General features: G+C 48.0%; 1 protein-coding gene and 1 non-coding gene across 15 annotated transcripts in view; both read left to right on the forward strand.

Annotated features, from left to right (window-relative positions):
* Positions 1-12,106, forward strand: part of EP400 (E1A binding protein p400) — a 131,261-nt gene that overhangs the window by 71,016 nt on the left and 48,139 nt on the right. For all 14 annotated transcript variants that reach the window (XM_054444816.1, XM_063646839.1, XM_063646843.1 and 11 more), the window contains 7 exons: positions 2,197-2,361; positions 4,040-4,198; positions 5,838-5,932; positions 6,407-6,678; positions 8,088-8,290; positions 8,376-8,545; positions 10,340-10,536. In XM_054444816.1, the coding sequence (XP_054300791.1) occupies positions 2,197-2,361; positions 4,040-4,198; positions 5,838-5,932; positions 6,407-6,678; positions 8,088-8,290; positions 8,376-8,545; positions 10,340-10,536 (1,261 nt within the window). The remainder of the gene's footprint in view (positions 1-2,196; positions 2,362-4,039; positions 4,199-5,837; positions 5,933-6,406; positions 6,679-8,087; positions 8,291-8,375; positions 8,546-10,339; positions 10,537-12,106) is intronic.
* LOC129011076 (small nucleolar RNA SNORA49) lies at positions 9,608-9,743 on the forward strand. The gene has a single exon (XR_008493204.1). It is a non-coding gene; the product is annotated as a small nucleolar RNA SNORA49 (small nucleolar RNA).

Consider the following 12,106-nt stretch of genomic DNA (forward strand, 5'->3'; position numbering starts at 1 on the left):
GTGGACGGCACTTCCCAGTGTTAGCCCCGGCCTTGTTCCACCAGCCACACAGGTGCACTCTGGGGGAGCAGATGCTCCTAGAGTGACAGCGACTGCATTTGGGAAGGTCGCTTCCTTGCCAGTCATGTGAACTAGCTTTAGGTTCCTAAAAAACATTAGCTCTTTTTAGTCTCTCGCCTGTTACCAAATTTAAACTTGGAATTGCTCAACCAAGATAACTTGTAATAATTTAATGACTTAAAACAAGAGTTATTAATTTTTTTAATACAGAACATTTTGCTGTGTCTGGTGGGATTAGTATGTTTTCAGACCTTACATGCACCCTATTCATTCTGTGGTGGAAATTACCCTGACTTGAAGTATTCTATTATTTCTCAAGTGCCACCTCAACTCCTTTTTTTGTGGGTATAGCCAAATTATGTGGAGGCCTTTCTGGAAAGATGGAGATGGGAGAGGGAGTGATGCAGAGAGACACTTGAGTTCAAACTAATTCTCTTTCCTTACAAGTCTCTGTCTCTCCCGTTGCCCAAAAATAAAGAGGAATTGTCCTAGTTAATTGCCCTAAGGGAGAAAGCAGTTGCATATTTTGCATCTTTATCATACTAGACACTGTCTTGCGTAGGATGAGACTCATGGTGGTGGTTGCCAGAGGAGCTGTTCTTTGGGAGATCCGTGAAGTGAGCAAAACTGCTTTTCCAGTGGGTCGGTCCTCACCTGTGTATGGAGCAAGGAGGATTGTTGAGAGATTGACACTTCTATGCACAAATCTCCGTCTTCTGTTTTCATTTTCCCCTCCTCGTTCACGGTTATTCTGTGGGCAAGATATCTCTAGACATTTTTCTAGTCTCTTACTAACTATTCTTTTTATCATATCACTAATAATTCTGGCATGGATTTCTCGGGAAGAACATTTAGACTCAAGTATCAACCATTGGGAAATAAATCTTTAAACCTGTTGTTCAGTTGTAGCCGGAAGGTAGTACCTTTTTGAGTTGGGGGCAAATGACCACATCTGAGTTACGTTTTTTCAAAAAAAAGTGTTTTAAGCAACGCTGTTTTACTTTTTTTTAAAAAAAAAAACAGTAAATGTTATAGATTGACGCTTACCGTCTAATTCAAATTAGTATGAAGCTTTATATCTTAAAGCTTTATTTATGTATGTGATGTATTTATGTATTTAGAGGCATTGCTAGATCTTGTAGACACTATGGCTCACACCTGTAGTCCCAGCTGCTTGGGAGGCTGAGGTGGCAGGATCGCTTGAACCCAGGAGTTTGAGGCTCTAGTGAGCTGTGATCCCGCTACCGCACTCCAGCTTGGGTGACAGCCACACCCTGTCTCTCACAAAATAAATAAAAATACATTCTTAGATTTTGGAGAGTTATGGGTGTAATTGAAGCTAGTTTTTTTTTTTTTATGTTTGTAAAGATATAATCTCTCTTTGTGAGCTAAATTGGACAGGTACTTTTCACATTTTTAAAGTTCTCTAAAGTTTAGGTTCATATGTGAGTTTCTAAGTGTATTATAAGTAAATTTCTGCTTTTTTTTTTTTTGGAGATGGAGTTTCACTCTTGTTGCCCAGACTGGAGTGCAATGGCCTGATCTCATTTCACTGCAACCTCTGCCTCCCGGGTTCAAGCAATTCTTCTGCCTCAGCCTCCTGTGTAGCTCGGATTATAGGCGCCTGCCACCATGCCCAGCTAATTTTTTTTCTTTTTTTCTTTTTTTTGCATTTCTAGTAGAGATGGGTTTTCACCCTGTTGTCCAGGCTGGTCTCGAACTCCTGACCTCATGTGATCCACCCACCTCAGCCTCCCAAAGTGCTGGGATTACAGGCATGAGCCACTGCACCCAGCCGATTTCTGCTAGTTTTGCTGTTTGCTGCTTTTTTATTGTTTGGGTAGAAAAGTAAAATGTTCCTTAATAGCTTCGTTAATAATATCACTATCTGATATCTCAAATCCCAACCAATTATGGTTAAGTAAAGTTAACCATTAAAATCTGACATTTTGTTTTCTCTTTTTAATTAAAATAATTATTTTTAAGAAGTGGTAGAAAACACTGCCTTATAAACATTTCTGCGGTGCTTCAGTTTATGATAGATGGTCATTATATACAAGAAACGATTGTCAATATGACTCTCCCAAATTTTTTCCAAAATGATCTGAATTCACCTTTTCCTCTACGTTTCAACAGGTGGAGAGGTAGTGAAAATAGCTCAGCTGGCATCCATCGCAGGACCACAGAGCCGCGTGGCTCAGCCGGAGACGCCGGTGACACTGCAGTTCCAGGGCAGCAAGTTCACCCTGTCGCACAGCCAGCTCCGGCAGCTCACGGCGGGCCAGCCGCTGCAGCTGCAAGGTAAGGATAAGGGTGAGAGAGCACTGATGCCAAAAATGACAAAAGCGCCTCACCATGAGCCGTGCTGCCCGCGGGGCCTGCCTCGTGCATTGAAGCGTCAGGCTTTTCCCTGTGTCCGATGATGCGTCTCACCTCATGGGTTCATGGAGGACCAGCGAGACGGCGTTCATCAGCCACCAGGTTGCCTGCGCTTGATGCGTGTCAAATAAACAACAGGCACTTTCGCTACCAGCATCTGCGCTTTGAAGAGAGTTTCGTATTTTGTAGATCAAAGTAGAAATATTTGGCCAGGCGTGGTGGTGCTCTCCTGTGGTCCAAGCGACTCGGGAGGCTGAGGTGGGAAGATCACCTGAGCCCCAGAGGTTGAAACTGCAGTGAGCCGAGATCTTGCCACGGCACTCCAGCCTGGGTCACAGAGTGAGACCCCATCTCTAAATAATAGATAAGTAACAGAAATATTTCCTGCTTTCTAATATAGTTGTGAGACAAATTGTCCCTAAAACGCCACAGGATTAGTAATTTTATGTATGAGAAATCATTTTCTTCTATCAGCAGACTTAATTTTAACTCCCAGACCCAAAGCCGAGACCTTTGGTGAAGAGCAGTGTGTTTATATAGTAACTGCTCTTCAAAAAAAGTGAGGGAGAGGAATTGAGTGGCACCTTTTCCCGGTGGTGGGATCATTTGCTCCCTGTGTTTTTGTTTAGGGTTCAAGGAACACCCACAGCAGCCCCCGCAGCCACCTTCCCTCACCTTCCCTCACCTTCCTCCACAGCAGCCTCAGCGGCTGCCTTCCCCCACCTTCCCCAACAGCAGCCTCAGCGGCTGCTTCCCCACCACCCACCCCACAGCAGCCCCGGCGGCACCTTCCCCCACCTTCCCTCACCTTCCTTCACCTTCCGTGACTGCACCCTCAGTGACTGCCTTCCCCCAGTGCTTTCCTCATGATCGCTGCCTGTGGCACTTGTCAGGGTGGAAGGTTTTGTCATCAGTAGTAGGGTGAGCGGGTGAGCCCACTGACCTCCTTGGAGAGACACGTCTCAGCAGAACAAGGCCTGCCACAGAGAAATGATTCAGTTTGGTTTACTTCCTTTTTTAAAAAAAAAAAACAAAAAAAAAACAACCATTTTTTGGCCCACAGAGGCGGGGCCGCTTGGTAATGTCTCTGATGGCCACCAGTTTATTCACAGAGTATGACCTGGGAAGCTATCTCCAGAGTAAAAGAAGTCAGAAAGATGTAGTCACACAAGATCCAAAGTGGCAGCCTTGTTAAAAAGCAGCAGAAAAGCCACAGGCATCTGGGCTAAAAACAGGGTTTTGTTCTATTTCTTCATTCTCCTTGACTGCTGTGATCTGGGAGTGGGGATGTCCGGCTCAGTACCTCAAACAGCACGGCAGGTCCTCAGCAGCTGTGTGTCACCCACCTTCCATGAGGGACAGAGGGTAGATGGCCTTTTCTTGACATGGAGCAAGAGACCTTATCTCTTAGTGTGTTGTCGTCCACTGTCGGTGATGGGTTGCCACTTTTCTCACAGTAACTGAACTTTGCATTGATTTTTTTGTGTAGATTTGATTTTCACTTTGTCAACTTATTTTTGTACTGTTTGGAAGTGCCTGGAGTGTGTGGCTGTGATGTACATGTGCCTGTCATTGACACCTAGTGGACCTATGATTGCAGGCAGCGTCCTCCAGATCGTGTCCGCCCCCGGGCAGCCCTACCTTCGAGCCCCTGGCCCTGTGGTGATGCAGACCGTGTCTCAGGCAGGCGCTGTGCACGGCGCCCTGGGAAGCAAGCCCCCGGCCGGCGGTCCCAGCCCTGCACCCTTGACCCCACAAGGTAGGGTGCTCTGAGCAGGAGGGAGACTTGGCTTGGATGCTTCTTTCTCTTTCATCTAAGGCGAGTGGAAGGCATTCATGTGTCTTTGACTGTATCTCAGAACAGCACAGTCTAGTGTGTGGCCATCTCTGATTTCTATAGATGTGTCATAGTGTCAGCCTGATTTATTTTCTTTTTCTTGTGCTTTCAAAGGTATTGGTTGGATATAACCAGCCTCCGCTGTCCTTAGGTTTTTGTTTTGTTTGTGTTCTCACAAGAAATTTGGAATCATGAGAAATCTTGCGTGTTTGTATATCGCCAACACATTCAGTGTGCTCCGTTTCCCCTGGGAGTGGGAGTGTGTGGCCGCCCACGCAGGGTCTGGTTCTTTGTCCGGCCCGAGCTGCCACTCCTCATCCTGTCTCGCCACCTGCTTCACCTCTGAGTCCCCGCTCTACGCCTGCCTTGGCCCCAGGTCTCCCTGGACATGCTCTCTCATGATGTGGTGTGTCCTCTGGAACCCAAAGACCCGTGGAGGCAGCTGGGAGCCTAGAGGGGTGAGGCTCTCTCCTTGGGCTGGAGCCCTTGTCCTGGTGGCCGAGTGGTGTCCATTCAGTTCCAGCCCCACCTTTGCATAGTGGGCAGTGATGTTGGGTGGGTCACTGCCAACCTGTTAGGCTCTGTTAGTCATCAGAGGAGGCTGCGAGGCTGGAGTGGGGAGGGGCCATGGCTTGTTCTCCAGTCCTGTTAGCGTCACCTAGCAGCAGTCCCGCATGCCAGCATGGTCAGCAGTTCCACTTGCCAGGTTTTGCCGCTACCCCCAGAACCAGGCATCTTGGGGATTCCAGAACCAGCTGCTGCACCCTTCTTCGCGGGCTGATGAGTCACTGTCCCGTGGAAGCCCTCCTCAGCTTCAGAGGCCCCAGTACCAACTGGAGTCCTGGACCCTGAGGGTCTGAGCTCAGACACCCCCACCCCCAAGTGCTGAGTTCTGACAACCTCAGCCTCTCCCCTTGTTTTCCCCTAAGGTGACTCTTACCTCTGGGCCCCTTTTCAGCACTCAGACACCTCTTTGACCACATCTTTGTAGGAAAGTCTGCCGCACTAAGTGGCATGGCTTCTGCCTTCCTGATTGGCCCTGGCTGGTAGCAGGTGTCATGTCAGGAGCAGCTCCAGGGAACGGATATGAAACGGGCACTGGCTTGCTCTGTTGCAGTCGTGAGGACTGGGTGGACTTCCTGCCGGGGCTGGGCTGCTCATGGCAGGCAAGGGCCTCACAGTCATCAGGCTGTCACCTGGGCTAGGAGGTGGCCACTTGCTGATGGCGATGGGGTACCCAGGGCCTCGGAGGTGTGCTGGGATGCTTCTGGGTGGCTCTGGAGTGCCTCCCAAAGGAAAGGGATAAGCTGCTGGCTCCATTCAGCTCCAGTCATGGCCTGGGAGCCAGCATGCTTCCGTGGCAGGCTAAAGCATTTAAGTTTGAGACATGCACATTCCAGGCATGTGCTGGTGGAGGATGAGGCCTTGGGGACATGCCGTTGCAGAATGACTTTCTGCGGAGTGTGCTGGTGGAGCGCGAGGTTCCATGGAGCATGCTGGTGGCAGATGAAATCCTGTGAACTTGGTGTTCCTTTTCATCTCTTCCTTTATGCATTTGTAGTTGGCGTTCCAGGCCGCGTGGCGGTGAATGCCTTGGCTATAGGAGAACCCGGAACGGCCTCCAAACCAGCTTCTCCCATTGGAGGGCCGACCCAGGTAAGCACCTGAGCTTGAGACCCCGGTGCACGTGGACGGGTGCTTTCCAAGAGCTGCTCGTTGTGTTTGGTTTGATATTTAAAGGCTCCTGTGAATCCTCAAGTGATACTGAATTCTTAGTTTAAAACACACATTTCCTAATAAAAGAAATGAAACTGGACTTACGACTGCCAAAATCTTTTTTTGTGTTTTTTATGTCCTTCTGCAAGTCTTCCTGGGCATTAGAGTTACTCACTTGAGTCTTGAGAAATACTTCCCATCTTGGCAAGGAAGAGAACGCTTGTGCTCTCCGCTTCATTTCCGTCTCTATTTCCTGTAGCTCTCGGCTTCATTTCTATCTCTATTTGCTGTAACACAAGACCGTGGATTTTGAAGTGGATCTCATATGTGGGAAATCCCGGAGGGGGTTTGGTGAAGACAGTAACTTGTCGTTCTATTTCTCAAGTAACTGTTTTTCATCACTTTTTGATAAAGGAGGAAAAGACCAGACTCTTGAAAGAGCGCCTGGATCAGATTTATTTAGTCAACGAGCGGCGCTGTTCTCAAGCTCCAGTCTATGGCAGAGACTTGCTAAGGATTTGTGCCCTGCCTGGCCACGGAAGGGTACAGTGGCGTGGGTCCCTGGATGGCCATCGTGGGAAGGAGGCCGGGCGAGCGCACAGTTACGCTTCATCCTCAGAAAGTCCAAGTGAGCTGATGTTGACGCTTTGTCGGTGTGGAGAGTCTCTGCAGGATGTTATTGACAGGTACTGCAGACCTCGTGACCTTTTCGGTGCTCTCTGGCTGCATTGCGCCCCGGCAAGGCCCCTTCTTGTCTCGTGGATGTTCATCTTACTCCCATCGGCTTCTCCCCACAATGTCCCTTAGCGGTCTGTTTTGAAGTTACTCTTTGAGGTCTTCAGCTTTGGGATCAGATGGTTTTGTTATCTGGGTCTCAGTGCCAGGCACGGCTTCTGAAGGAAGTTGGCAGCCCTGGGGGCAGAGCCACAGCACTGAGCTCACACTGTGCCTGGGGACAGATCACTGTGTTGCTAAGGACTTTCTCCATTTGACTCTTTCTAAAAAATGATTGCATTAAAAGAGCCACATGAGTGAGTGAACGTTACATAATGAGAAATGTGTGCAGGAGTTGATCTCAGAACGTGCTTTAATGGAGAGCAAATCTGAGCACCAGTGGGCACAGTGGGCACCCGGCCACTCTCACTGAGCTTGCTTTCAGTAGAGCGCATTACCCTGTTTGCAGTTCCACTCCCTGCTTCGACCCGGTCTCCAGGCTCTGCTTCAGACATGTTTTCTTCCCTTCTTTGCATCTGTTGTAGTTCTCAGTTGTCTCCTGTCTACAGAGGGAAACCTGGCTTCTTCCTGTGCCGTGGCTCAGCTCAGCTTTCAGGATCTACCTATTTCAGTTCTTTCAGATCAGGAAGCAGAATTAATGGAAAAAAAGAAAACTGGGAGTGCTTCTCAAAGGCTGAACAAGCCACCTCTGGCTTCTGGTCTGGGAGTGACTATGTCAGTGACCTTGTGCTCCTGGAGTTTTTCTTTCGAGTACTGATTTGTCTTTGTGTACTTCTCCCTCATTGAACATCATGGGTGACCATTCGTTCAGTTTGAATACAGTTGGGAGTGAGTCATAGTTGATGTCCATAGCAAGGGCCTTCTGGTGCAGGTGACCTCCACAGGTTACAAGGTGGGCCTCAGGTTGGCTGTGTGATCTTCGCTGTATGGTCATTGTCCTGAAGATTCCTTCACCCTGAGTCTGGCCCCCGTCCTGGTGGCACAGTGGCTATAGCAGTTCTGGGGTCCACGAGACAGTGCACCTTTGTCCCAAAGTTTCCAGCTGAAGACACACTGGAAAGAGAATGGCTCATTTCTGAACTGGTGCCTGCGGCCTAGGGGATCCACCCCCATTGATCGATCAGCCCTGGACTGTCTGAATTAGTCCCTGAGTTGGTGGTTATTGGCCAGGACTGGTTAGGATCTGCCTCGTTGGGCCCCTGCCCATGTGCCAACAGCCACGTCCCCATGTGACTGGGTTGAGCCCTGCTGTTTCCTGGGACTTGGACTGTCAGAAGTCTGCCCCGTCTTTCAGGAGCCCCCATGCTGGGTAAAGGTGTGTGGCTCCTGGTGGTGACAAAACATGCTTTCTGCTCCTCAGGGTGGACTTTGTGATTCCTCCGGTGGTGGCAGCACCCCCGTCCCTACGGGTGCCGCGGCCGCCACCCCTGTACAGCCACAGAATGAGGATCTTCAGGCAGGGCCTGAGAGAGCACGCTGCGCCTTACTTCCAGCAGCTGCGGCAGACGACGGTTCCACGCCTGCTGCAGTTCCCTGAGCTGAGGCTGGTGCAGTTCGATTCAGGTATGGGGCAGTTGGTGGCGTGGCCCGTGTGTGAGCTGGGCTGGCCCTGGATGATGAGGCACTCTTGATGTGATTCGTTTCCCAGGAAAGTTGGAAGCTTTAGCTATCTTGCTTCAGAAATTGAAATCTGAAGGACGTCGGGTGCTGATTTTATCACAGATGATTCTTATGTTGGACATTTTAGAGATGTTCTTGAACTTCCATTACCTCACCTATGTAAGAATTGATGAAAATGCCAGCAGTGAGCAACGGCAGGTGAGAAGCACATTGTTTACCTTGTCCCTGATGGGTCAGTCACTGGTGTTTAATGCCTAAGTGCTGTGTAAATTCAATGGTCTCATGGCCCTTCTAAGTGAAAGGGGAAGGACTTAATGAGCCTTTGAACTTTTTTAAGTCTCAATCCATCCTTCGATATTTTTTATTAAAAGCCACGTTGTTAGGTAAATGCAGTCTTGATGTCTCAGAATAAACGCTGGTGACCTGTAGTCATCATTAAGACGATACTGGTGTACTTCAAGAGGTAGCTACGGGGTAAAAATATGAAAACAATTCCAACCAATTTAGAATGAAAGGAAATACAAGTTAAGGTAATATGCCCATTGTTTACTTACGAGATTTGCCAAGGCTGTTTCATCAGGCACAGTGAGTCAGACACTCTCATATCCTCCCGTGGAAGCATAAACTAGTAGAGTTCTAGAAGGCAGCCTGGCAGTATGGATTTGAACCTTAATGGTGATGTATGCTTGACCTAGTAATTCTGTATTTAGGACCCTTTACTTACATGACAACAAACACACCACTTAAGATCTGTCTACATAGTTGTTGTTGAAATGTTTATGGTAATTCACAATTGAGAACAAAGTCAGTGTTCAGCAGAAGAGTGAGTGCATAAGGGGTTGTCCATGGGTCCTGTGCCCCGGCAGCTTCATGAGCAGAAACTGTGCCCAGCATTCCACGTGGTGCGCTAGGCCCTTGTCAGCAGCATGTCAGAGCCAGCTTTAGTAGTATGACCCAGTGTCTCCCAGCGCAAAACCAAGATGCTGCCCTGTAAGTCACACAGCTTGCGTTATATCACACACACGCTCATGCACACACTGGAGAGGCCTAGAAAGAAATAGAGCAAAAGGTGATTTAACAAGTTTTCTTGGTAATATTATAGGAAATTATCTGTAGAATGCCTTGAAGGAAGAGAGTTGGTCAGTGGTTAGGTTTCGTTTCCGGCACAGAAATCGTTAGAGAAGAAAAGTATTCAAGTCATCTCCCTTCATGGTCCACAGTGAGGTTAGAGGACTGTCCTTCATGGTTTTGTTTTTCCTGCTTCCTCAGCCTTACTCCAGGGGCTTTTTGTTCCCTGTAAAGTGCCCTGGCATTGCCTGAGGATAGATGAGAAAGCACATATCCCTCCCCAGTAAGACACTGTTTTCTTTTGGGGCCTACAAGTTGAGCTGACAGTAAATGCAAGGTGGACTCTAACTTTTTCCTTCTTGTCACTCATGGCTGATGTTATTTAAACCGTGGATGAGGGTGTTGGCGATGGGTGAGTGCAAGATGATAGTGGCTTCACAGAAGAGCTGGAATACAGTGCGGGGACCTTGGTGTTGCTTTAACATGAGCTTCGTGTTGAATGGAATACAAACCAAGCAGTTTTGCTACGGGATAATTTCTTTTTTGAGACAGAATCTCGCTCTGTCACCGAGGCTGGAGTACAGTGGCACAATCTCGGCTCACTGCAAGCTTCGCCTCCCAGGTTCACGCCATTCTCCTGCCTCAGCCTCCCAAGTAGCTGGGACTACAGGCACCTGCCACCACGCCCGGCTAATTTTTTGTATTTTTAGTAGAGACAGGGTTTCACTGTGTTAGCCAGGATGATCTCGATCTCCTGACTTCGTGATCCACCCGCCTCGGCCTCCCAAAGTGCTGGGATTACAGGTGTGAGCTGCCACGCCTGGCCTGCTGTGGGATTATTTCTAATTAATAAATGTTGAAACGTGTCAAAGGTTTCCCAACATTTTCCAAGAATACTAACTCCGGTGTTTTGTTTCATCTTAGGAACTGATGAGGAGTTTCAACAGAGACAGGCGGATTTTTTGTGCCATTCTCTCCACTCACAGCCGTACCACAGGTATAAACCTTGTAGAGGCGGACACCGTCGTGTTTTATGACAATGACCTGAATCCAGTGATGGATGCCAAAGCTCAGGAGTGGTGCGATAGGCTCGGGAGATGCAAAGACATCCACATATACAGGTGAGGGCCTGCGGGGATGGCCGTGTGGAAATGGAGTCAATGAGAAGCTTTGCAGGAGGTATTGGTGCAAGAAGCACTAATGCAGAAACAAAAGGTAGCAGTAAAGACAATGCATGGTATCTAATTTTAAACTAGGGTTTGTTTTCCTTCAGACAAACTTACATTTCTGCTATTTTATCTATTCCTTTTATTTATACTCAACATTTGCTTGAAATTGTAAGTTAGTGATGCTGCTCACACAAGTCATCTTGCCATCTTCAGTTTTTACGTGTGGTACCTCTTCCAGAGTACCTCAGTCTTAAAAGTACGATTTAGATTTTGGGTTGTTTTAATTATTATAAACTATAAATTATCTGTTAGTAAAATGGCTATTGAAAGAATGGTCAACACCTGTGAAAAGAAGAAAAAAGAGAATTAAAATAGTTTTTTTTTTCTTTTTTTTGAGACAGAGTCTTGCTCTGTCGCTCAGGCGGTAGTGCAGTGGCACGATCTTGGCTCACTGCAACCTCTGTCTCCCGGGTTCAGGCGATTCTTCTGCTTCAGCCTCCCGAATAGCTGGGACTACAGGCATGTGCCACCACGACCGGCTAATTTTTGTATTTTTAGTAGAGATGGAGTTTTACCACATTGGCCAGGCTGGTCTCGAACTCCTGACCTTGTGATCTGCCCGCCCTGGCCTCCCAAAGTGCTAGGATTACAGGCATGAGCCACTGTGCCCAGCCAAAATCTATTATTATGTTTTTGTTTGTTTGTTTGTTTGTTTTTTGAGATGGAGTTTCGCTTTTGTTAGCCAGGCTGGAGTGCAATGGCGTGATCTCGGTTCACGGCAACCTCCACCTCCTGGGTTCAAGCGATTCTTCCGCCTCAGCCCCCCGAGGAGCTGGGGTTACAGGTGTGCGCCACCACACCCTGCTAGTTTTTGTATTTTTAGTAGAGATGGGGTTTCACCATGTTGGCCAGGCTGATCTTGGAACTCCCGACCTCAGGTGATCGCCCTCCTTGGCCTCCCAAAGTGCTGGGATTATAGATGTGAGCCACTGCGCCTGGTCTATTATTATCTTTAAAGATAAAAACTATAACTGTCAAAACACAATTGGGGGAAATGGAGAAAGGTTACTCTATATTTTTAAATTTCTAAGTGCTTACTGTTATAGTGTAATAGGAGATTTACTTCTGCTTATTTTGTGCCTGGTTGTGTACTGAGCACATCCTAGGCTCGCCTCTCATAGTGACCTGTCAGTTCCCAGTAGGGAACCTGAGACTAGACAGATATGGTCCCTGTATGAGGTCTCCTAGGTGGTAGCTGACCCTGGAACTAAAACCCAAGTGTGCTTTAACCTCTTTTTTTTTTTTTTTGAGACGGTCTGTTGCCCAGGTTGGAGTGCAGTGGCATGATCTTGGCTCACTGATGCTTCTATCTCCTAGGCTCAGGTAATCCTCCCAGCTCAGCCTCCCAAGTGGCTGGGACTACAGGTGTGCAGCACCATGCCTGGCTAATGTTTGTATTTTTTGTACAGACAGGGTTTTGCTATGTTGCCCAGGCTGGTCCCAAACTCCTGGGCTCAAGCAG

Source organism: Pongo pygmaeus, chromosome 10 (assembly GCF_028885625.2).
Source record: "Pongo pygmaeus isolate AG05252 chromosome 10, NHGRI_mPonPyg2-v2.0_pri, whole genome shotgun sequence".
Lineage (NCBI taxonomy): Eukaryota > Metazoa > Chordata > Mammalia > Primates > Hominidae > Pongo > Pongo pygmaeus.